The sequence below is a fragment of the Hypanus sabinus genome, chromosome 3 (assembly GCF_030144855.1).
Source record: "Hypanus sabinus isolate sHypSab1 chromosome 3, sHypSab1.hap1, whole genome shotgun sequence".
Taxonomy (NCBI): Eukaryota; Metazoa; Chordata; class Chondrichthyes; order Myliobatiformes; family Dasyatidae; genus Hypanus; species Hypanus sabinus.
This window is the reverse complement of record NC_082708.1, coordinates 36,337,744-36,362,625: the sequence shown is the minus strand read 5'-3', so window position 1 is coordinate 36,362,625 and position 24,882 is coordinate 36,337,744. Positions and strand designations below refer to the sequence as shown.

At 42.7% G+C, this 24,882-nt stretch overlaps 1 protein-coding gene across 4 annotated transcripts in view; it reads right to left on the bottom strand.

Moving 5' to 3' along the window:
• The window catches only part of LOC132391193 (probable tRNA methyltransferase 9B), a 50,493-nt gene that overhangs the window by 6,756 nt on the left and 18,855 nt on the right, over positions 1-24,882 (bottom strand). For 2 of the 4 annotated variants that reach the window (XM_059964076.1, XM_059964075.1), the window contains exons 2-4: positions 8,282-8,486; positions 8,112-8,162; positions 6,731-6,904 (exon numbers count right to left, since the gene is read on the bottom strand). In XM_059964076.1, the coding sequence (XP_059820059.1) occupies positions 6,731-6,904; positions 8,112-8,162; positions 8,282-8,435 (379 nt within the window). In that variant the 5' untranslated portion in view covers positions 8,436-8,486. Of the gene's footprint in view, positions 1-6,730; positions 6,905-8,111; positions 8,163-8,281; positions 8,487-16,258; positions 16,282-24,882 lie in introns of those variants that run through there. The other 2 variants (XM_059964077.1, XM_059964078.1) reach the window with 2 other exon arrangements.

Here is a 24,882-nt window from a genome sequence, read left to right as displayed (position 1 = left end):
GCACTAATATATTTTCCTATTATTAGTAATGAATTAGCAATTAATATCTTACCATAACAAATCTATTCCCCCAATGCATCCAGACTGGATAATCTGATGGCAAATAAACCCTACTACAATCACATAAGCTGCAAGAATAATGTGCATTTATTGTTTAAACATATACATTGTTCAAACATACTTTTCATAATTTCTCTCTTCACTGCTGTTTACCTCTTCATCTGAAACCTCAATTTGTTCTTTTCTTCCAGCCTACTCTCTTGTCTGTATTTGTGATTTTTAATGCACATGGCTTTACCTATCAATGTCCTCATTAGTTCTGAGTATATGCAGTGACTTTTTAAATTTCTTCCACTCCCAGCACCCATTTTCTCTCAATTAGCTGCAGGTCCTGCCATTTCTCCCCACATACTTTGGACTTCAAAGTTCAAAATAAAATTTATCAGAATACATAAATGTTACCACATACAATCCTGAGATGCTTTTTTCTGTGGGCATACTTAGCAAATCTATAGAACAATAATTAAATTGTAAACATCAGGAACTTGATTGTAAACAAAATGCAAATCCAGATACAAATAGCAATAAATAACCAGCATGAAATAATAATATAACAGAGTTCTTAAATGAGTGTAGCTGTCCCCTTTTGTTCAAGAGCCTGATTGTTGAGGGGTAGTAACTATTCTTGAACTTGGTGGTGTGAGTCCTGAGGCACCTGTACTTTCTACTTGATGGCAATAGTGAGAAAAGAGCATAGCCTGGGTGGTAAGAATCTTTAATGATGGATACAGTAACATTTCATGCAGATGTGCTCAATCATTGGGAGGGTTTTACCTGTGATGTACTGGGCCAAATCCAAAACCTTTGTAGGAATTTCCACTCAAAGACATTGGTGTTCCCATACCAGGCTGTAATAAAGTCAGTCTGCACACTTTCCACCACACATCTATAGAGGTTTTCCAAGGTTTTCGATGACATGCTGAACCTCTACAGATTCCTGAGGGAGCAGAGGTGCTGTCGTGCTTTCTTCACAATAATAAAAATGGGTCCAGGACAGGTCCTCTGAGATAGTGACACCCAGAAATTTAAAGTTATAACACTCTCCACCTCTGATTCTCTGATGATTACAGTACTGGCTCATGGACCTCTGGTTTTCCTCTTCTGAAGTCTACAATCAGTTCCTTGGTCTTGTCGACTTTGAGTGAGAGGTTGTTATTACACCATGCAGCCAAGTTTTCAACCTCCCTCCTGTACGCTGATTCATCACCCACCCCCCTCCCCGATACATCAAAAGCTAATAGAGAATATGCCAGAACCATACAAAAACTTAAGAACTTATGAGAAAATATGTGAAAAATTACAGGAAGATTTGGAAAGTGTGAGAAGGAGCCAAGAGTGAAAATATGACCATGAATAGAAAAGCAAGGCAGAAGCAGACAGGTAATTGAAGTGACACACAGAGTTAAATTGGGACATCAGAAAGATATTTAAAATGTAACTAGGATTTACATGAACATTTGAAATGCTAAATACATTGTACTCAAATTACTGCAACATTCTTGGTCCTCTGAACACTCACAGGTGCTCAGTCCTTCTGTACAAAGACATTCACTCTGGATTTGTAGTACACTTGGACACCGCACACTGCTCTGCCTGGAATCCTGTTCAAAATCCAGGCCTCTACAGGCACCATCCCGACTTTGAATCACCCCACAGCTTAGACAGGCTGCTGGTGACAGGAGATATCGGGCAGGCCAGGCGATTGTTGGTATAGGAGACTCAGGTCGGTCCCACAATGCAATCTTCAGAAACAGTTATTACCCGTCAACCAACAGGCTTTGAAACCAGCGGGGTTAACTTCGCTCAGCTTCACACACCCCAACACTGTTCCCTCAACCTACAGACTCACTCCAAGGACTAGCCTCATGTTCAATATTTATTGCTTATGTATTAATTATTATTTTGCTTTTTTAATTTTATGTATTTGTACAGTTTGTCATCTTTTGCACGTCAGTTGTTTGTCCATCTTTATTGTGCACAATATTTCATTGATTCTGTTCTGTTTCATTACATTTGCTGTGAATGACTGCAAGAAAATGTGTCTCAGGGCAGTATATAGTGATTTGATGACATGCATGTAAGACCATATGACCATAAGATCTAAGTGCAGAACTAGGCCATTTGGCCTATCGAGACTGTTCCGTCATTTCATCTTGGCTGGTCCATTTTCCCTCTCAGCCCCAATCTTCTGCATTCTCCCCATTTGCCTTCATGCCCTGACTAATCAAGAGTCTTTGAAACTCTGCCTTAAATATACTCAGTGATTTGGCCTCCACAGCTGCCTGGGGCAATGAATTTCACAGATTCGCCACGCTCTGGCTAAGGAAATTTCTCCTGATCTCCATTCTAAAAGGATACATCTGTTCTGAGGCTGCGTCCTCTAGTCTTACACTCTCCCACCGTAGGAAACATCCTCTCCACAAGTACCGAGCACATCCTCTGTACTTTGATAATAAGTTCACTTTGAACTTAATTGGCACTGAGGTGTGGGGCTCATTGCTGCTCTGTCTGGTGACTGCAGGCAGCTCTCATCACACCCACAGTTTGGAACCATTAGATCCAAATGGTGCAGCCTGTTACCGTTTGCTAGGTGAGAAATGTTGAAAATATTTAACCAGCCTAGCTAGTAGGTCCAATATTTTTTCTTAAAATTTAAGAAGTCAAGGACACCATTATTTTATCTTCATACTACAGAAAATGCTTTCCAGTATCCGCATTTGTTTTGATCTTCCAATTATCAGAGTTGTATTTTCAGCTCTTCTCAACACCAAGGAGGTACAATCTTGAAACATTAAGGAGAGCAATCTGCCCCAGTTTTATGTCTGCATCTGTTAGCTTTCACCCTTGCTGAAATATTGTGCAGACACAACCAGGTAGCCTGGCTTGGAGATTCCCCCCACCCCGTGCCTCACTTCTGGCCGTAGCAATGAACCTTGGTCGACAAGAACAAAGCATTGTTAATTAATTAATGTCTGGCTGATAAACATCAGCCAAGTATGGCCAAAAAAAAATTCAAAATAAACTTTTAAGTATTAACTGTGAAATTATCTCTTATTTTCTATTGAGCAATCTCTTGAGATCTAATAGATAATAGCAGATGGAACGTACAAGGGGTAGGGTTAACAATCCACTCCTGTTCTCATGTTCAGCTAGTGCCCACCAGAAACTCATTGACAATGACCCCAAATGGAGTCACAGTTCCACAGTAGCTGAACACTGTTCTTTTATGGCTGTAACTTACTGCAAACTGCTAATCCTAAAATCAAATCTATGGTTTAATCCAAGTACTTTTAAGGTAATCATTTTACTCATTTTAGACTGAATGAGAAACAGAATGATATCCAAAAATAAGGAAGCCTTAAGAATACTTCAGCTAACTTTTAATTTAGAAGTCTGAAATATATATTAATTTAAAAGACTGAAGTGCTTGCTTTCAAGTGTGGTTCTAAGTTAATGTTTTAATCATAATACACCTGGTCAATCAGGAGAAGTGGATGGAATAAGATGGCATCTGTCAAACACCTGCTCTGCAGCACCTCCCAACTGGACCTCAGTTCCTTTGGACACCTCTGGACCTGGATTCTGCCATCTCCAACTCTGGCTCTGACAGCCTTAGACACCTCAGACCACGAATACTACCATCTTCAACTCTGGCACCAACAATGCCAGGCGGCTCCAGACCGCGGATACCACCATGGTCTGGAACCACTGGTTTCAACAACCCCAGGCACGTTCACACCACGATTTATGTGGCCTCTAGCACTGGCTCCTGCCCAGACCTCAGCCACCACCACATCCATGCTGAAACCTTCCTTGCTGCCGCTGGGCCCCTGGGCTCCCCCTCCCTACCACCACTGTCCAAACTCAGGGTCTCTCAGGCACCCCCGTCACCCATTGGGTCCTTGGAGCCACCATCTTCCTCCCAGGTTACCTTCCCTGAACACCCCAACCCTTCCCTCTCCTCCAACATCACCAACTCTTCTCCCCACTTCAATCCCAGCTCTAATCCCTATTGTGTCTTCACCATTTCCTCCAACCTTCCCCTCTCTGAGCTGGAACATTCTGTCCTCAGCAATGATCTTATCCTTATCCCCCTTTGCCTGCACCTCAGTGAGTTCTGTGCCACCAAAATGCCAAGCACTTTTTCCCTCACCATTTCCGAGCCCACTTCTTTGGTAAGAATTCCCCACCCAGCACTGATGACCCCTTCTCCCATCTCCAATTCTTCACCTCTTCCTCGGACACCACACTCTGGTTTTATGTCTGCTCTGGATCTTTTCATATTGAATTGTCAACGAGATTTCAACCATTTTGACTTCAGCACTCCCCTCTCCACTTCGAACCTTACTCTCTTTGAGCGCACTGATTTCCAGTCTCTCTGCACCAATTACAACCTCACCATCAGACCCCGAACAAAGCAGGTGCTGTTGTAGTGCGGCAGACTGACTTCTACCTTGCTGAGGCCAGACAGTAACTTTTAGATACCTCCTCATACATAACCCTTGAAAAGGACCATCAAGTCACTGTCTCCTGCACCATCACTAACCTCATTAACTCTCATGCACTACCACCAAACTCAGTTTCCTTAACCCTGCACTGCTTGTTTCTTCCTGCTACCCAAAATCCACACACCTGACAGGGTAGGCCCACTGTCTCTGCCTTCTCCTGCCCCACTAAACTCATATCCATATACATCAACCCCCTTGATTTAGTCCCTTCCCACCTACATCCATGACCCTTCATATGCCCTTGATCTCCTCAACTTTCAATTCCCTGACTGCCTCATTTTCACCAGTTCCTATATACTTCTACCCCCTCCCCATCAAGATCTGGTTCTCACCCTCAACAATTTCCCCTTTGGCTCCTCTCACTTTCTCCAAAAGTCAAGGGGTAGCCATTGGCACCCACATGGGCCCCAGTTATGCCTGCCTTTTCAATGGCTACTTAGAACAATCCATTTGCCAAATCTTCACTAGTAATGTTCCCCAATTCTTCCTGAGCTACACTGATGACTGCATTTGTGCTGCTTCATGCAGCTATGCTGAGTTTCTCCTTTTATAAACCTCTCATGGCTACCCTGACTCTACCTCTTCCCATCCTGTGCTCTGCAAAAATGCTATTCTTTTTTCTTCATTCCTTTGTCTCCACCATCCTAATTCCCAGGATGAGTCTTTCCTTTCCAGGACATCAGAGATGTCCTCCTTCAAAGAACAGGGTTTCCCTTCCCCCACCATTGATACTGCCCTCACCCACATCTCCTCCATTTCTCGGAAATCCATGCTCACCACACATTCCCACCATCTTAACAGGGATAGAATTCCTTTTGTCCTCACTCACTTCCCCATATGCCTCTGCATCCACCACATCATTCTCCTTAACTTACGCCATCTTCAACAGGATCCTACCGCCAAACACATTTTTACTTGCTCCTCCACTCTCTGCTTTCTGCAGGGGTTGCTTCCTCCATGATTCCCTTGTCCATCCATCCCTCCTCACTAATCTCCCTCTTGACATTATCCCTGCAAGCAACAGAGATACTACACCTGCCTATTCACCTCCTCCCTCACCTCAATTCAGGGCTCCAAACAGTCCTTCCAGGTGAGGCAACACTTCATCTGCAGATCTGTTGTAGTCATCTATCCTATCCTGTGTTTTCAATGTGGCCTCCTCTAGATTAGTGAGACCCAATGTAGATTGGGAGGCGGCTTTGTCAAGCACCTCTGCTCCATTCACCAAAAGAGGAATTTCCCAGTGCCCAAGTATCTTTATTCTTATCCCCATTCCCATTCTGACTTGTCAGTCCATGACCTCCTCTTTTGCCATGATGAGGGATCTCAGTTTGGAGGATTAAGATCTCATACCATGTCTAGGTAACCTCCAAACCGACAGCATGAACATCAATTTCTCCTTCTGGTAATTTTGTTTCTTTTTTTCTTTTCCACTCATCTTCTATTTTCCCCATTGGCTTCTTACCTCTTCTCCTCATCAGCCTCTGACCTCTCCCTTGTCCCCCAGTTCCTTCCTGTTCTCCCATGGTCCACTCTCCTCTATCAGATTCCTGCTTCTCCAGCCCTTTACCTTTCCCACCCACCTGACATCACCCATCACCTTCTAGCCTGTCCTCCTTCCCCTCCCCCAGCTTCTCATTATGGGATCTTCCCTCTTCCTTTGCAGTCCTGATGAAGCATCTCGGCATAAGTCTACTATTTATTCATTTCCATAAATACTGCCTAACCTGCTTAGTTCCTCCAGCATTTTGTGGATTTCCTTCATCTGCAGAATCTCGAATTTATGATTTGCCAAATCAGATCACTATTCCAGCTCAGCAGAAGAGTCACATTTTCTCACTTATTGAAGAACAGCTTTTGCAAGGCTTGCTAGGGAATTCCTACCAGTACAGGCATCATTGACAAAATTTGAAAAAGACTCTTTCTATAGACTTAAGCCATTAAAATATTGTTCAGAGGCATAATATAATTTTAGACCCCATTGCACAAACCCATAAGTTTGGTTGGATACAGGCTACCTCCTTGCTATTTTTGAATACAATATATCCATTTCTACACCAAAAAGGATGCAATGCACTTGATTTTTGCCCCATGAATTTTGATGATTCATTATAAAATATATTTTGATTATTGCTGAAGAATCAAGAGAATGAACTCCTCACCTGATATGGAGAGAATGGCATCAAAACATTGATTGCGATATGGGAGATGCAGGCTGTCACAGACCATAGCTTCATAGCTCTGTTCTCTTGCAGATTCTACCAAAGGCAGGCAATAGTCGCAGCCTACTTTGTAGGCTTGATTGTTGATACAAAGGTACTTCCCATTTCCACATCCTAATTCAAGAAAAAATTATAATAGAAATGAAATTTAAAACAAAATTCATGTTCCTTAATTATAACAAGCTAAACAGGGCTAGAAAAAATGACAACATACTTAGAAGATGAGTTCTCAGAATGCAAAGATCCCAAGCAGAAGGCACGGTTATTCAAGATGTTCAATCAGGCACAAAACTCTTGGTCTACAGAGCAGCAGTAGTCCCTGCCCAACTCCGTACTTCTGAGACCTGGATTATCTACAAGTATCTCAAAGCATTGCAGATACCACCAACAATGTCTCCACGGAGTTCTCCAAAATCACAAGCCATTGTTAGTGTGCTCTCCTAAGCCAAACTCCTCTACTTGCAGACCCTAATTACACACTCAGGTCCACTGGGGAGGTCATACTTGGTGCATGCCTGACAACAAACTCCTGAAACAAACTGTTCTATCACAGCGAGAGAGAACCTGAAAGAGAAAAACCAATCGCTCAAAAGGCCTCTATGAAAAATTGCAACACCGCCTCTGCCCCTTGCGAATGCCCGGCCCGTGGCTGCTTGAAATAGAGAAGCAGCATTTAGGATTGTATCGAAATCCTAATGTCCATGTATAGAATACACATAGAAACCCTGTGTAATTGTTGAGAGGAGTGGACTGCCTCATAATCCACCCACTAATGTGATCCTGCTCCATCTGCAGAAGAGCCTGTGGTTCTCACATCGGCCTCATAAGTTACCTCAGGACTCAGGGGGGTAAAGTGGAAGTAACACATCCTCAGTCCCAAAGGACCTGCTTCTCAGGTGCCCTTCAATAAATGCACATCCCTCCAGGAATATTTTCCATTTTCAATCCCTGGATAACAAGCAGGAGGTAGGTTCATCCGTACCCTAACCTAAGAGCATTGAGTACCCAAAATACTAGAAACACAAGAGCTACAGATTCTGGAATCTATAGCAACAAGCAAGAGGCTGGAGGAACTCAGAAAATCAGGCAGCATCTGTGGAGGGCAATGCACAGATGACATTTCTGATCAAGACCATTTATCTGGACTGCAAAGTATTAACTTTCAGAGATCGGTCATCGAACAGGAAATTCTGCTTTGTATGACAGTGTATCATGGGATACATGACCATGAAAGGAAACACCTGAAAGGCTTCTGCAAGAAAATGTCTTAACTTCAATATCATTACCCAATGTTTACATGGTTATGCTGTATTCTAATTACCTGTGGGAGTGAACTGAAGACGATTTTTTTCTAAAATGAAGACGATTTTTTCTAAAAAAATAATTATTCTGCAAGTTAGAAATGGATAAAATTTAAACTTCAGTATTTGAAATAAAATCAAGAGAACTTTTTGCTTAAAACAATTCAGGAAATGGACTACATTCACTAACCAATATCAGCAATAAGGCTGCCAGATTCCTGTTCTAGAAGAAACTGCCGTACTCTGGGCCAGGCCTTGTAGCGAGTGTCATTGAAATGAGAGGCAATCTTCTCATACACACTATGAACATAGTCCTTCTCCAAGTGGCTTGCTTCTTTGTCCATGAAATTTTGTCCTCCCTCATGCAACTCTCCAAATCTTCCAGTTAAAAGAAGCTGTAAACAAGATATTTAAAAAAAATCTTTGAATAAAGTCAACATTACAGTTGGTAATGCTACCAGTGCAGAAAGTTACAGAATACATATTATTTATTCATATTCTCATGGCAGTTATTTAAATGGTTTCAGAAGATTTATTTGACCTGATGAAGGGTCTGGGGTTTTGGCCCGAAACATCAACTGCTGTTATTGCTATAGATGCTGCCTGACCTGCTGAGTTCCTCCATCATTTTGTTTGTGTTATAAACACAAGAAGTTTTGAGTTCCTGGTTGTTAATATCAGAGGGCTTAACCTGGTCCCAACATATCGATGCTGCTATAAAGAAGGCAAGATAGTGGTTATATTTCATTAGGAGTTTGGGGAGATTTGGTACGACAACTAAAACACTTGAAAATTTCTACAGATGTACCATGGAGAGCATTCTGACTGGCTGCATCACTGTCTACTGTGGGTAGGCAGACACTACTGCACAGGATGGAAGTAAGCTGCAGACAGCTGTAGAACTAGTCAGCTCCATAGTTCCATCATGGGTACTAGCCTCCGCTCTATCCAAGACTTCTCTAAGGAGACTCAAAAAGTTCGCGTCCATCATTAAGGACCCCGCCACCCTGAACATGCCCTCTTCACATTATTACTGTCAGGAAGGAAGTACAGAAGCCTGAAGGCACACACTCAGCAATTCAGCAACAGCTTCTTCCCCTCTGTCATCTGATTTCTGAATGGACCTTGAAACCATGAACAGTACCTCACTATTTTTTATTTCTGTTTTTACACCATTTATTTGTTTGATAGATAACTCTCTTTCTCTTTCCATAAATGTAGCAGCCTGGAGACTGCACACCCAGAGGCTGCCTTCATCGTTGCCAGTGACTTTAACAGAGCGTAATTGTATAAGGTCTCTCTCTGGTTTTGTCAACACATCCAGGTGAGCACATTGGGAGATAGCAAACTCAACCACTGCTACTCTCCCTTCCACAATGCTCCTCCATCTGCTGTTTGGGAAGTCTGATCACTCCTCCATTGGTGAGGAATGAGATTCAGTCCTTTGCAAGGGGGGACATAGGGTTAGGAGAAGTAGAATCTGTGTGGATAGAACTGAGGAACAGTAAGGGCAAAAGGACCCAAATGGGTGTTGTCTACAGGCCACCAAACAGTAGCATGGATATTGGGTGCAAGTTGAATAGGGAGTTAACATTGGCACGTGGCAAAGGTAATGTTGCAGTAGTTATGGGGGATTTCAACATGCAGGTGAACTGGGAGAATCAGGTTGGTGCTGGACCCCAGGATAGGGAGTTTGTAGAGTGCCTACGGGATATGCATTCTTGGAACAGCTTGTACGAGAGCCAACCAGGGACAAGACTATTCTGGATTTAGTGTTATGTAATGAACAGGATTTGATAAGCAATCTCACAGTAAAGGAGCCATTAGGAGGTAGTGATCACAATATGATAAGCTTTTATCTGCAATTTGAGAAGGATAAGGGGAGCTCGGAGGTGTCAGTGTTGCAGTTGAACAGGAGAAGCTATGGAGCCATGAGGGAGGAGCTGGCCAAAATTGACTGGACAGATAGCCTAGCAGAAAAGACAGTGGAACAGCAATGGCAGGTATTCTTGGGAATAATGCACAAGGTGCAAAATCAGTTCATCCCCCAGAGAAGGAAGGATTCAAAGGGGAGAAAGGGGCCACAGTGGTTGACAAAGGAAGTCAGAGATTGCATAGCATTAAAAAAAAGGAAATATGATAGAGCTAAGGTGAGTGGGAGGACAGATGATTGGGAAGTTTTTAAGGAACAACAGAACTTAACTAAAAAGACAATACAGGGAGAAAAAATGAGGTATGAACGCAAGCTAGCCTGGAATATAAAGGAAGATAGCAAAAGCTTTTTTAGGTATGTGAAGAGAAAGAAGATAGTTAAGAACAATGTTGGGCCCTTGAAGAATGAATTGGGTGAAATTATTATGGGAAACAGAGAAATGGCAGAAGAATTTACTGAGTACTTTAGATCTGTTTTCACTGAGGAAGACACAAGCAATCTCCCAGATGTATGGATGGGCCAAGGACATAGGGTAACAGAAGAAATGAAACAGATTGACATTAGGAAGGAAACGGTGATGAGAAGACTAATGGGACTGAAGGCTGACAAATCCCCAGGTCCGGATGGTCTGCATCCTAGGGTACTAAAGGAGGTGGCCCTGGAAATGGCGGATGCATTGGTAATCATATTCCAATGTTCCTTAGATTCAGGATCAGTTCCTGAGGATTGGAGAATGGCTAATGTTATCCCACTTTTTAAGAAAGTAGGGAGGGAGAAAACAGAGAGCTATCGACCTGTCAGCCTGACATCGGTGGTGGGGAAGATGCTAGAGTCCATTATTAAGGATGAAATAGTGGCATATCTAGATAGCAGTGATAGGATTGGGCCGAGCTAGCATGGATTTACCAAGGGTAAATCATGCTTGACTAATCTGTTGGGAGTTTTTCGAGGATGTAACCAGGAAGTTAGACGGGGGAGATCCAGTAGATGTAGTGTACCTCGATTTTCAGAAGGCATTTGTTAAGGTCCCACATAGGAGATTGGTGGGTAAAATCAAAGCTCAGGGCAACGGGGGGGAGGGGGGGGGAAGACATTGACATGGATAGAAAACTGGTTGGCAGATAGAAAGCAAAGGGTAGTGGTGAATGGGTGTTTCTCGGAATGGCAGGTGGTGACTAGTGGGGTGCCACAGGGCTCGGTATTGGGACCACAGCGGTTTACAATTTATGTCAACAATTTGGATGAAGGCATTGAAAATAACATCAGCAAATTTGCTGATGATACTAAGCTGGGTGGCAGGGTGACATGTGATGAGGATGTTAGGAGAATTCAGGGTGACTTTAATAGGCTGGGTGAGTGGGCAGATACTTGGCAGATGGCGTTTAATGTGAATAAGTGTGAGGTTATCCACTTTGGGAGTACGAACAGGAAGGCAGATTATTATCTGAACGGTGTAGAGTTAGGTAAGGGAGAAATACAAAGAGATCTGGGAGTCCTTGTTCATCAGTCACTGAAGGTGAATGAGCAAGTGCAGCAGGCAGTGAAGAAGACTAATAGAATGTTGGCCTTTATTACAAAGGGAATTGAGTACAAGAGCTAGGAAATCCTCTTGCATTTGTACAGAGCCCTGGTGAGACCACACCTGGAGTATTGTGTACAGTTTTGGTCTCCAGGGTTAAGGAAGGACATCCTGGCTGTAGAGGAAGTGCACGTAGATTCACGAGGTTAATTCCTGGATGTCAGGACTGTCTTACGCAGAGAGGTTAGAGAGACTGGGCTTGTACACGCTGGAATTAAGGAGATTGAGAGGGGATCTGATTGAAACATATAAGATTATTAAGGGATTGGACAAGATAGAGGCAGGAAATATATTCCAGATGCTGGGAGAGTCCAGTACCAGAAGGCATGGCTTGAGAAGAAGGTGTAGGTCATTTAGGACAGAGTTAAGGAAAAACTTCGTCTGGAATGCACTGCCTTGGAAGGTAGTGGAGGCCAATTCTCTGGATGCTTTCAAGAAGGAGCTAGAAAGGTATCTTATGGATAGGGGAATCAAGGGATATGGGGACAAGGCAAGAACCGGATATTGATAGTAGTTGATCAGCCATGATCTCAAAATGGCGGTGCAGGCTCGAAGGGCCAAGTGGTCTACTTCTGCATCTATTGTCTATTGTCTATCTTGCTTCTGTCAATGTACAGGCAGAAGCTGGAACAAGATGCAGCCATAGTTAAAACTGTCCATCTAATCGGTCTCCATGCTACAGGACTGCTTTGATTATGTCAACTGGAATGACTTTCATGATGAGGATGTCTCCGAGTTCATGGAAGGGATTACGAACTTCATCCAGAAATGCATTGAGGAGGTTGCCCTCCCACAAATCGGTCAGGGTCTATCCAAACCAGAAACCCTGGACAGTTCAGAGCTAGCAGCATTTATCGCACGACACAGAGCTTACATAATCAGCAGGAGCTCAAGAAATGCAGCCACAATCTGCGCAAAGTCATCAAGCTAGCTAAGCGACAATACAGGGACAGGATCCAGACACAACTCTCCACCAACAATGCACAGAGTTTAGGGCACTTTCTGCACACCATCACAGACTTCAAAGATAAACGCAGTGGTGTTTCCAACATCGCTGCCTCTCTCCCACTTGAACTAAACCTTTTTTTACGCTTGGTCATCTCTGAGGCTGAAGTATGCAGGTGATTCCACCAAGTGGACTGCCGCAAGGCTGTGGGACCTGACAGCATCCCAGGCTGGGTACTTGGGATGTGTGCGGTACAACTGGCAGGAGTGTTTACAGACATTTTTAATCTCCCTCTCCCAGTGTAGAGTGCCCTCCTGCTTCAGAACATCCACCATTGTCCCTGCACCAAAAAAGACCAAGGTAACATGCCTGAACGACTGGCGTCCTGTCGCACTCTCCTCAATAATAAGCAAATATTTAGAGAGGCTGGTCAAGGATCACATCTGCAGCATGCTACCATTCACACTAGACCCCTACAATTCACCTACCAACACAACGGATCAACAGATGATGCAACAGTCACAGCTCTACACAACATCCTTACACATCTGGAGAAGAAGGATGCTTATGTGAGAATGCTGTTCTTGGACTGCAGTCTAGCGTTCAACACCATAATTCCATCCAGGCTGGACAGGAAGCTCAGAGACATCTGCCTTCACCCTGTCTTGTGCAGCTGGAATCTGGACTTCTTGTCAGATCACCGGCAGGTGGTAAGAGTGGGTTCCCTCACCTCCACCCCTCTGATTCTCAATACAGGTGCCCCTCAGGGCTGTGTCCTAAGCCCACTCTCTGTATACACATGACTGTGTCACCTCCCACACCTCCAATCTGCTAATTAAATTTGCTGACAGCACTACATCGACTGGTCTGATTTCAAACAGTAACAAAGTGGCCTACAGAGAAGAAGTCATCACCCTGACACAGTGGTGTCAAGAAAACAACCTCTCCTTTAATGTTGCAAAAACAACTGAGCTGGTTGTGGACTACAGGAGGAATGGAAACAAGCTAACCCCTATAGATGTCAATGGGTCTGGGGTTGAGAGGGTGAACAGCTTTAAGTTCCTTGGCATACACAACACCGAGGATCTCACGTGGTCTGTACATACTGGCTGTGTGGTGAAAAAAGCACAACAGCGCCTCTTTCTCCTCAGACAGTTGAAGAAGTTTGGTATGGGTCCCCAGATCCTAAGGACTTTCTACAGGGGCACAATTGAGAGCATCCTGACTGGCTGCATCACTGCCTGGTATAGGAACTGTACTTCCCTCAATCGCAGGACTCTGCAGAGAGTGGTGCAGACAGCCCAGCACATCTGTAGATGTGAACTTTCCACTATTCATGACATTTACAAAGGCGTGTAGAAAGGGCTCGAAGGGTCATTGGAGACCAGAGTCACCCCAACCACAAACTGTTCCAGCTGCTACCATCTGGGAAACGGTTCCCCAGCATATAAGCCAGGACCAACAGGCTCCAGGACAGCTTCTTCCACCAGGCCATGAGATTGATTAATTCTTGCTGATACAATTCTACTTCTATGTTTTACTGACTGTCCTGTTGTACATATTATTTATTACAAATTATTATAAATTGAACGTTGCACATTTAGATGGAGACGTAACATAAAGATTTTTACTCCTCATGTACGTGAGGGATGCAAGTAATAAAGTCAATTCAATTCAAATGAAAACCAGTCTCAGGAAGTAAAATCTGTGAATAATTTAACTCCCAACTGACATCTTGTGGGTGGTAGAAACAAACACTGGGTGTGGGAGATTTTCAGTCCCATTGAAACCACATGGGAAGAAATTGATGAATAGTCCTGCTGTCAGCACATTGTTGAAAATATATTCCCTGCACAATGCACAGTTCAGAGCAGATAAGTTTCAACACTCAGCCTTCTGGTTAGTTGTATATTTATGGAGCCATCCTTCAATGCTGGAAGAGGTGTATTTTGGGTGTCTGGAGTTTGTACTGATGCTTTTTCTTGGAGCAGATTAAATATTCACAGGGATTCTGTTAATTGGGATCTGTTATCATTGCATACATGTAATTCTGTAAATTTACCTGACTATATTCAAATGTTTGAGTTAAGCAAGTGATCATAGCAATTAGAGATTCAAGATTGCTAAATTTCAATTCCAGTACACAAATGTAAAGGAGAATAAAATAACTGTTACTCTGGATCCAATGCAGCACAAAAAAAAAGATAAAGAACACAATAATAAAACACAATAAACATAAATACACAATTTAGTTTATATACATAGGTTGTATGTCCATAAATTGACTCTAGGCACAGGTGTGTCTGTACATAAGGTGACTGACAGGAAATGATAAAGCAGTGGTGTTGGGGGTGTGGAGGAGTGGGTTAATGGACACTTTATTGCTTGGGGAAAGTAACTGATATTGAGTCTGGTGGTCCCAGTGAAGCCACCTCCCTATTGGACCATGAGCAGTGGGTGGGATCCTTCATGATGTTACTGGCCCTTTTCTAGCACCTTTGTGAATATATGTGCTTGATGATGGATAAGCAGGTGCCAGAGATGCACTGGGGAGTTTTAACTACCCATTGTAGAGCCTTCCTGACCACCACAGTGCAGTTTCTGTACCATGCAGTGATGCAACTCGATAGGATGCAAGTATAGATGTGCACAGCCCTGCTCTCTTCAGCCTCCTTAGAAAGTGGAGGTGCTAGTGAGCTTTTCTGGCAGTGTTGGACATGTTCTGGGACATGACAGGCTGTGCCAGGAGTCTGAAACGGCTCACAATTTCCACTGCCGTGCCGCCGATGTACAGAGGGGTGTGAGTTCTGAACCATCTCCTTCGTCTCACTAACATTGAATAACAGGTTATTTGCTTGGCATAGACCCTCGAGGGCTTTCACCTCCTCTCTGGAGGCTGTCTCAGCATTATTGTTGATAAGCCCCACCACTATCATGTCATCGGCAAACTTGACAATGTGATTACTCTAGATGTTAGGCCGTGCATTCATGTGCAAGCAAAGTGCATAGCAATGTGCTCAGCACACAGCACTGGGGAGGGTGGAGAGGGGCACCCATGTTCAAAATGATGGGGAGGGACTAACGGTTGTACATCCTGACTATCCGCAGCCTGTTGGCTAGGAAGTCCAACAGCCAGTTGCACAGTGGTGTATTTAGAATGTGGTGGAGTTTGTTCACCAGCTTCCGTGGGACAACAGTGTTGAATGCTGAAATGAAATCTAGAAACATCATTCTGACATATGTGTTCCTGTTTTCTAGGTGTATCAGAGCCAGGTGACGGCAGAGGCTATCGCACCTGTCGTACAGCGGCTGGGCTCAGTTGGTAAGCAACTGTAGTTAATTGTTTTTTATTACTTTTGTGTTGAAGTATAAAACACCGGTGTTAGGAAAATGAGATTCTCTTGGATTTTCCTGGACATTGTCTCCTAGAGCAGGGGTTCCCAACCTTTTTTTATGCCATGGACCAATACCATTAAACAAGGGGTCCGTGGTCCGTAGGATGGGAACTCCTATCTTGGAGGCTTGCTGTGAGAGTAAAGGGTTTTATATTTCCCAGTTACAGCTTCTGTGTGGCTCAAGTTTAGCCAGTCACAATGTATGGCATCCTGTAAACTGTACTAACATGCAGGGATGAGGAGAGTGAACTTGAGTGAAGTTATTCCCTCTGGTTCAAGAACAAAATAGTAGAGGGATAATAACTGTTCTTAACCTGGTGGTGTGAGTCCTGAGGCTCCTGTACCTCCTTCTGGATGGCAGCAGTGAGAAGAGATGACGGGGGTCTCTGATGTTGAATGCTGCTTTCCTGTGACAGTGATTCACGTTGATGTGCTCGGTGTTTGGGAGGGCTTTACCTGTGATGAACTCAGCTGTATCCATGACTTTTCATCAGCTCTTCTGTTCAAGGGCATTTGTGTTACCACACCAGGTCATAATGCAACCAGTACAGTCGGCCCTCCTTATCGGCAAGTTCTGCATGTGCGAGTTCAACCAACCGCGAATCAAGAAAACCTTGAATGCTCTTCCGGCACTTGTTGTTCGAGCATATACCGACTTTTTTTCTTGTCATTATTCCCTAAATGATGCAGTATAATAACTATTTACATAGCATTTACATTGTATTAGGTATTATAAGTAATGTAGAGATGATTTAAAGTATACGGGAGGATGTGCGTAGGTTATCGTGGATCAGGATCAAAAAAAATCAAAAGCTCTCTTACTCAGTAAGCCAGAACAGCTACATCTAATATTATTTAGCATCAGTTATTCAAACGTTTGTCTTAGAAAATAGTATATATTTTACCTTTCTATGCATATAAAACACTTAAGAAACGTATGTATTTCAATAATTAAACCACTGTGTTGCTTAGTAATAATTGTAGCTTTCATCGGGGCAGGGCTTTTCTTACTTTACCCTTTAAAATTGTTCTGATCATTGACCGACTGCAGCCTAAAGCTTTTCCAATTACCGATGGCATTTCACCTCTTTCCGATCGCTTTATTATTTCCACTTTATTTTCAATTGTGATCGTGATTATTTTCATGAACAGAAACACCGCGGATTCAGAGCTTCGCCAGGTCCTAAAGACCACCGCTCTAAGACAGGTTAAATAAGGTCCGGGGTTCTGCTGGGTCCTAAAGTCCACTGCACTAAAACAGGTTAAATAAGGGACTTGATCATCCACGTTCTTTGGTATCTGCGAGGGGGGATCCCGGAACCAATCCCTCGCGGATAAGGAGGGTGACTGGATATCTAATGAGGTTTGTCTAAATTTTCGATGACATGCTGGATCTAAAACCAGCAACTATGATGTTATAGTTCTGCAAGGCACTGGTAACTTGTGTACAGTTTTGTATATAGATTATTATGTACAGTTTTGGTCACTTTGTTACAAGAAATACATTGTCAAGCTGGAGAGGCTATAGGAAAGATTTATGAGGATGCTAGCTGGACTCGAGGGTCAAGTCATTGGGAGAGGTTGGATATGCTAGATCATTGGAGATTGAGGAGACATCACAGAGGTCTATAAAATCATGAGGGATATGGATAAGATGGATAGTCGTAGTCTTTTCCCCAGGGCTAGTGAATCCAAAAATAGAGGGTACACACATAAGAAGAGGGGAGATTTTGAAACGAAACCCGGGAGTAAACTTTGTGAAATTGTGTGTGAGATTGAAGACAGAATCAGATGCACGACAACTGTGGCAGGGTTTCCATGACATCACTCCTATAATTTATTTTATAACTTAGTGACACAGCGTGGAGTCGGCCCTTCCGGACCCTCAAGCCTCACTGCCCCAGCAACACCAATTAACCCTAGCCTAACCAAAGGACAAGATACAAATAACTAATTAACCATCCCCATACATCTTTGGACTTGGGTGGAAACTAGAGCGCCTGGGGAAAACTCACACAGTCCACGGGAGGATGTACAGAGACTCGTTACAGAACAGTGCCAGATTTAAGCTTCAAACTCCAGGACATCCCATTTCTTTCTGTCTATTCACATTGCCATATTCTAGCATGTAACTTCATAATTATCTTTAAAATTCTCCCTCCATCCTTTCAATACATTCTATGACTGTCACTCCTTATAGAAGGGTATAGAATACTAAGGGCAGAAATACCAGTTCTCACACCTGCAGAACAGAAGAAATAGCAATGAGAGATCTTAAAGCTGTCAACACTCCCACACCATTCAAGAAAATTATGACTTATCTTTTCTTTGGCTTTAACCTACAGCATGAAAATCTAACTCAGCCTTGAATATCCTTAATGACTAAGTAAACATAGCTCACAGATTCACAATCTGCCAAGAGAATAAATTCCTCATCTTTAGTGACCATTCCTTTTCCTTGAAACTTATTTCATTTGTTCAAGATACCAATAAAGAAGAGTTGGTCAACAAACAGAAGCTGCTCCCATTCAATTCAAGGACTGGGGAATATGTGCATTTAATTTTTTTTTTGCAAAACATAAAAGGAATGCAGTGTAGAAATTCTTCGTACTAAGTCCATCATGGAAGTGTTGGAGTCAATCAGGACCTTCAAAGGGGAACTGGATGGGCTGCTGAGGAGTAATTTGCCATGCTGTGAAGGAGGAGTGCGACTGATATGATAGCACTACTGAGAGTTGGCTCAACAGATTAAATAGCTCATTTCTGAACTATTACAATTCAAGGAAACAATATTTATTTTTTTCAGGCTAATGATTAATGTAAATTATGATTAATTTGGAATTAAATTAGTTACAACTTGCAAACTTTAAAACAATTAATCCCTACTCATTCTGTAACCAAATCTCTATCCATGCTAATATATTGCTCTTAACCACAAATGCTTATCTTATGCAGTGACTTTAAACTCAAATATGTTATTGTATGCCTTTTGTGTATCAAAATAGTGACTTTTCCTTATCTACTTTGTTAGATAGGCAATCAATAAACACCAATACATTTGTCAAACACTATTTCCTTTCAGTTAAACTATCTTAACTTTGCTTCAACAAGTTATGCTATTCTGTTAACCACTTCATTAATAATGAACTCTTCCTAAAGGACATCCCAGAGAGAACCAGGATGTCCTGACATGGGCTACCAGAACTAACACAGTTTTCAGGTGACAGATTTTATCATCCAGCCATAGTGCAAACAAAAATCACTTATGGGGACTTGAAGTCCTGAGAAAGTGGAAAATACACATAATAATGACTTTCAAAATTTTAATCTTAATAAATTTTAATTCATATTTTCATCTTTCATGGGTATTAAGCCGTCACACAAGGTGCAATAGAAAGAGGACCAAGACTGGTCATCAAGGAAGGTCATTCAGTCTGAAATGCACTATCACAGGGGACATTAACCAAGGATGCAGATACAGATTAACCATTCCACACTTAGATATTTGCAAATGTTTCATTCTTTGCATTTACATTCATTTATCATAAATAATGATGTTCATGAAATTTAATTTTATTTAATTCCTAAATGTCTACTTACTACTACAAGTGGCAGGAGCTTCAAGTTAATTGTGGGAGCACCTGGCTATGTCAATAGTTTTAACTGCAAAGAAAGGATGTAACCCCACCTTGTGTTATGCCCAAGGCTATTCCTAACATATTCTCCTACAATCCTCAATCCTCTTTCTTGTAACCTGAAGGAAGCACTCTACTCTCTACCCTGTACATCTGCTGCAGTGCAATGTTTAGCAAAACACATTAGTATGCAGGCAATGAGAAATTTATCCCTCTTGTGTTTGTTGATCTTGTTACTGGAGATTCAGAGTTACTGCACCCTGCCACTTTTGATCTGGCCGATGTCTTTATTAACCTGGTCAAACACCACTTGCCTTTATTGAGAATTTCTTTTATTTATCATCCATCCTATCTTTGAACTTTGATTGTATCAAGAGTTAGAGAGGGGTGCCAGGTCTTGTGGAATGTTTGTGTGAGCAAGGGGAGGGGGTAGATGGACATGGGGTTTGGGGTAGGGGCTGAAGCTGCTAGCTGAAGCGTCTGTTCAGATGTGCAAGGTTGGAGTACAGCTGCTGACCAAGGATTCTTGAATTTGAACCAACATCTTTTATGATAGTTCATCAGCAACATTCTGACAATGTGGCAGCAGCTGATAAACACTACAGGTGATCGCTAGTGGAGGGAGATGGGGCTTAACTACATGTTCATTAATTTGGCAACAAACAGAGCCCAATTTGACGGCCTGATTAATCCACATGATCACAAACCCTGGCAAACAGATTTCTGAGTAACAGATGGATTTATGGGATGCTTCTTTTCAAAAAAACTTGACTATATACCACAATTTTTCTAAGCATAGATATAGTTAAGTACAAACGTTTGTATATAAGAACTCTGAACACCAGAGTTGCGGAAGTCATAACCCAGAAATCCAGGCCTTGAATTCCAGACTCATCGACTACCGTACCTAGGAGATCAATGGCTACCATGGACCCTACCCACACAGATAGTTAAACACTAAGGTGCAACAATATTTCCCATTTCAAAATAAGTTCAAGCAATTCATTAGCAATCAGTGAAAACAAACTGTCTCAGTTAGGCTGAGAAATGTTCATGAGACATCAAAGGAGAGGATTTTACTACTTGGGCTACCTTGGCGCCATGTCCTGGGCACTGCACATGCTTCAACAGTCACTTCTACTAAATGACTAATGTGCTGTTTCTGGTGGCAGATCCCTTAAAAATAAATAATTGGATAATTAGCAATAATAATGCTCCACCTCTACCCGCAATCAGATTCACAAAATGGTCCAGCAGAAATTACAGAATGAGGCAGTGTGATGCAGGTGCATTGTATAGGCTCTAGATCTCTAAGGCTCTGCTGCAGTAGCAGGAGCGGCTATTTTATTAAGTGCTCCCAATTCTTCACACAAAGTCCCACAATGTGAAAATACATATATGAACAGTGAGAAAAGACCAATAAACTATATACAATGTACAATATTTACACAGATTGACTGATAGTCACTCCTTCCTCAACTTTGTTCACAAGCACCTGCCATATATAGGGCCCATCTCCAACTACATTGGGGATAGACTGAATCTACTTTGTACTTTTACCCCACCCCTCAGTTGTCCATGCCATGTCCCTCCTGCAAACTGCACATACGCAGTTTCTCGCGAATAACACTGACCCTGAAGCAGTGTCTCAGTTTTGCCGAGATGTACACAGAACCAACAAACCATAAACAAACAAATACTGATGTATTAAATGTTATTCTCTGTATGTGTTTGTGCGTGTTACTTCGAGGTTGTAAAATTATTGCAGTGCTGCTCAAGGCCAATGACAGAGTTATCTGTCACATGCAGCCTCAACAATTACCTCCCTTTGAAAAGGACCAGCAGAGCAGTGGTTTCTCCAGATCCCACATTAATAAGATGGTTGTGTCCCTCTACCACTCCTCCTGATAGCAAATGCCAATGATGCCCTTGTAAGAGGGCCAATCTCTCCAAGTGATCAGGCTTCCAGCTGGCAGTACCAAGCAGCTCACTGGAACACTTCGCTGGTGGTACTGACTTCTTTTTGAAGTTGGGCTCTATTCAAAGTAAAATGGAATTACAATTCATAATTTTCAAATTGGTTGCAGAATTTGCCCATATTGGGTACATTTTGAAATTGGTTCATGAGATTGTGAAGAATGTAGGATATCCCCATGATGGAATAAAAACAACTGAATATTTCTTATAAACAAGAGATTCTGCTGATCTTGGAAATCCAAAGCAACACATGCAAGATGCTGGAGGAACTCAGCAGGTCAGGTAGAATCTATGGAAATGAGTAAACAGTCAGCATTTTGGGCAAAGACCCTTCAGCGGGATTGGAACGGAAGGGGGGAGATGTTAGAATAAGAAGATGGGGGAGGGGAAGGGGAGGTGAGAGATGAAGTCAGGTGGGTGGGGAGGGGGATGAAATAAGAAGGTGATAGGTTGAAAAGGTAAAGGGCTGGAGAAGAAGAAATCTGACAGGAGAGGAGAGTGGACCATGGGAGAAAGGGAAGGAGGCAGCAACAGGTGGAGGTAATAGGTGAGGAGAAGAGGTCAGGGGGGAAAAGAAGAAGACTAAAGGGGGAGGGGAAAATTATCACAGTAGAAATCGATGTTCAAGCCACCAGGATACACAGACAGAAGATGAAGTGTTGTTCCTCCAACCTTAGAGAGGCCTTGGTGTGGCAGTAGAGGCGGCCATGGATGAACATGTCGGAATGGGGATTGGAATTAAAACGTTAGGCCACCGGGAAATACTGCTTTTTGCGGATGGAGCAAAGATGCTTGAAAAAGCAGTTCACCAAACCAATTCCCATTCTGATATGTCTATCCATGGCCTCCTCTACTGTCAAGATGAATCCACAATCAGGTTGGAGGAACAACACCTTATATACCGGCTGGGTAGCCTCCAACCTGATGGCATGAACATTGACTTCTCTAACTTCCGTTAATGCCCCTCCTCCCCTCCTTACCCCATCCCTGACATATTTAGTGGTTTGTTTTTTTTCTCTCTCTCTGCCCATCACTCTGCCTGTTCTCCATCTCCCTCTGGTGCTCACCCCCCCCTTTCTTTCTCCCAAGGCCTCCCATCCCATGATCCTTTCCCTTCTCCAGCGCTGTATCACTTTCGCCAATCACCTTTCCAGCTCTTAGCTTCATCCCACCCCCTCCAGTCTTCTCCTATCATTTCGCATTTCCCCCTCCCCCCCACTACTTTCAAATCTCTTAATATCTTTCCTTTCAGTTAGCCCTGACTCAGGGTCTCAGCCCGAAACGTCGACAGTGCTTCTCCCTATAGATGCTGCCTGGCCTGCTGCGTTCCACCAGCATTTTGTGTGTGTTGTTTGAATTTCCAGCATCTGCAGATTTCCTCGTGTTTACTGTTTAAATTCACCAAGATGTCGGGTTTCACCAATTTATAGAGGCGGCCACACTGGGAGCACTAGATACAGTAGACAACTGCCACAGATTTGCAGGTAAAGTGTTGCCTCACCTAGAAATAATGTTTGAGGCCACAATGGTGCAGAGTTTGGCGTGATGCTATTGCAACTCAGGGCGGAGGAGTTCAGAGTTCAATTCTGTTGCCCTTGTTCTTCTGTACTTTCTTCTCATGAGTGCGTGGGTTTCCTCCAGGTGCCCTGGTATCCTCCCAGCATCCAAAGACGTACCGGTTAGTGGGTTAATTGTTCATTCTAAATTGCCCTCTGATTAGGCTAGGATTAAATAGTGGATTCTAATTTTTCCCTTTCTTATTCCTCAATTCCATCCACATAGCCTCAGTAGACAAGCTTTCCAGTCTGTCCTGCCAGAGTACTACCAAGTCACGGAATGCCACCCTCCCCTTTAAAACCACACCCCCCCACTATCAAGTCTATCAACAGAACCCCACTGAGCTGCCAGTCCTGCCCCTCTTGCAACCAAGTCTCACTAATGGATACAATGTCATAACTCCACGTACTAATCCACACTCGTCCACCTTTCGCACAGTACTCATTGCACTGAAATATACACACCGCAAAACAGTAGTTCCACAATGCTCAACCTTCTGGTTCCTGATTTTGTATGTAGGTTTAACAAGATCTTTCTCCACTACCACTCCACTATCGGCTCTGGCACTCTGGTTCCCATCCCTACACAAACTCTAAACCCAAGCAACCTGTCCACTTTCCTGCTGTTAATGCTACTTACATTTTCCCCAAAATATACTGTTGCAACTCTACACTGCAATCATGGAAAGCATCCTCCCATGAGATGCCACTGTCTGGTTTGGTGCAGTATCCACTCACAATACAGGTGGCCCCCGTTTTTCAAACATTCGCTTTATGACAGCTCGCTGTTACAAAAGACCTACATTAGTACCTGTTTTCGCTAACCAAAGATGATTCAAACTTTTACAAAAAAAAGACGCCCCTTTTATACATGTTTACCCCGAGAAAGACTACAATGACTGTGAAGCCTTGTGCGGGCAGTTGTGTGTGCATGCATGTACGTGCCGATTTCTTTTCCTCCAAATCCATTTTGGCTCGCTGTCTTCCCGATTTTGATGAGTGAAACCACCGTACATACAATATTTCTATTTTATATAGGCTGTATATTTATCATATCATTCCTGCTTTTACTATATGTTAGTGTTATTTTAAGGTTTTATGTATTATTTGGTTTGATTTGGTAGGTTATTTTTTGGGTCTGGGAAAACTCAAAAATTTTTCCCATATAAATTAATGGTAATTGCTTCTTTGCTTTACGACATTTTGGTTTACAAACGGTTTCATAGGAACGCTCTACCTTCAGATAGCAGGGGATACCTGTACTGAAAAATACATTAAACTGTCAAGTCAGCAGAAAAAGTCATTGGCTACACTAACAGATCTGCACGACTTGTATGTGTCCAGGATAAAGGCGGCAGAAAAAAAATAATTGCAGACACTACCCACCCTACAGACTGCTCTTTCCAAAAGCTCCCTTTTGAAAAACATTATAGGACTATTAGACCAAAACCTTCAAGCCACCTTAAAGGTTTCTCACTCGGGAAGATAATCTGATCACCCATTCTAGGTAATCCGCATGCACCGCGCACCTCCCTCCCAACTATTACCCCTGTCACTGCACTTTGATAATAAATTTACTTGAAACTTTATAGACAATTTAAACAACTTTATAACGCAGTTTACATTGGAAATACATACTATTTATCTATGCACATTTTATTCCATATCTTCCTTTTTACCTCTAACTTTATTAGCTTTTTTTATATATAGTTCTTTATTTTTGTATTATTCTTTGTCCTCTGTAACTGTTGAATGTTATTGTGTTTTGTT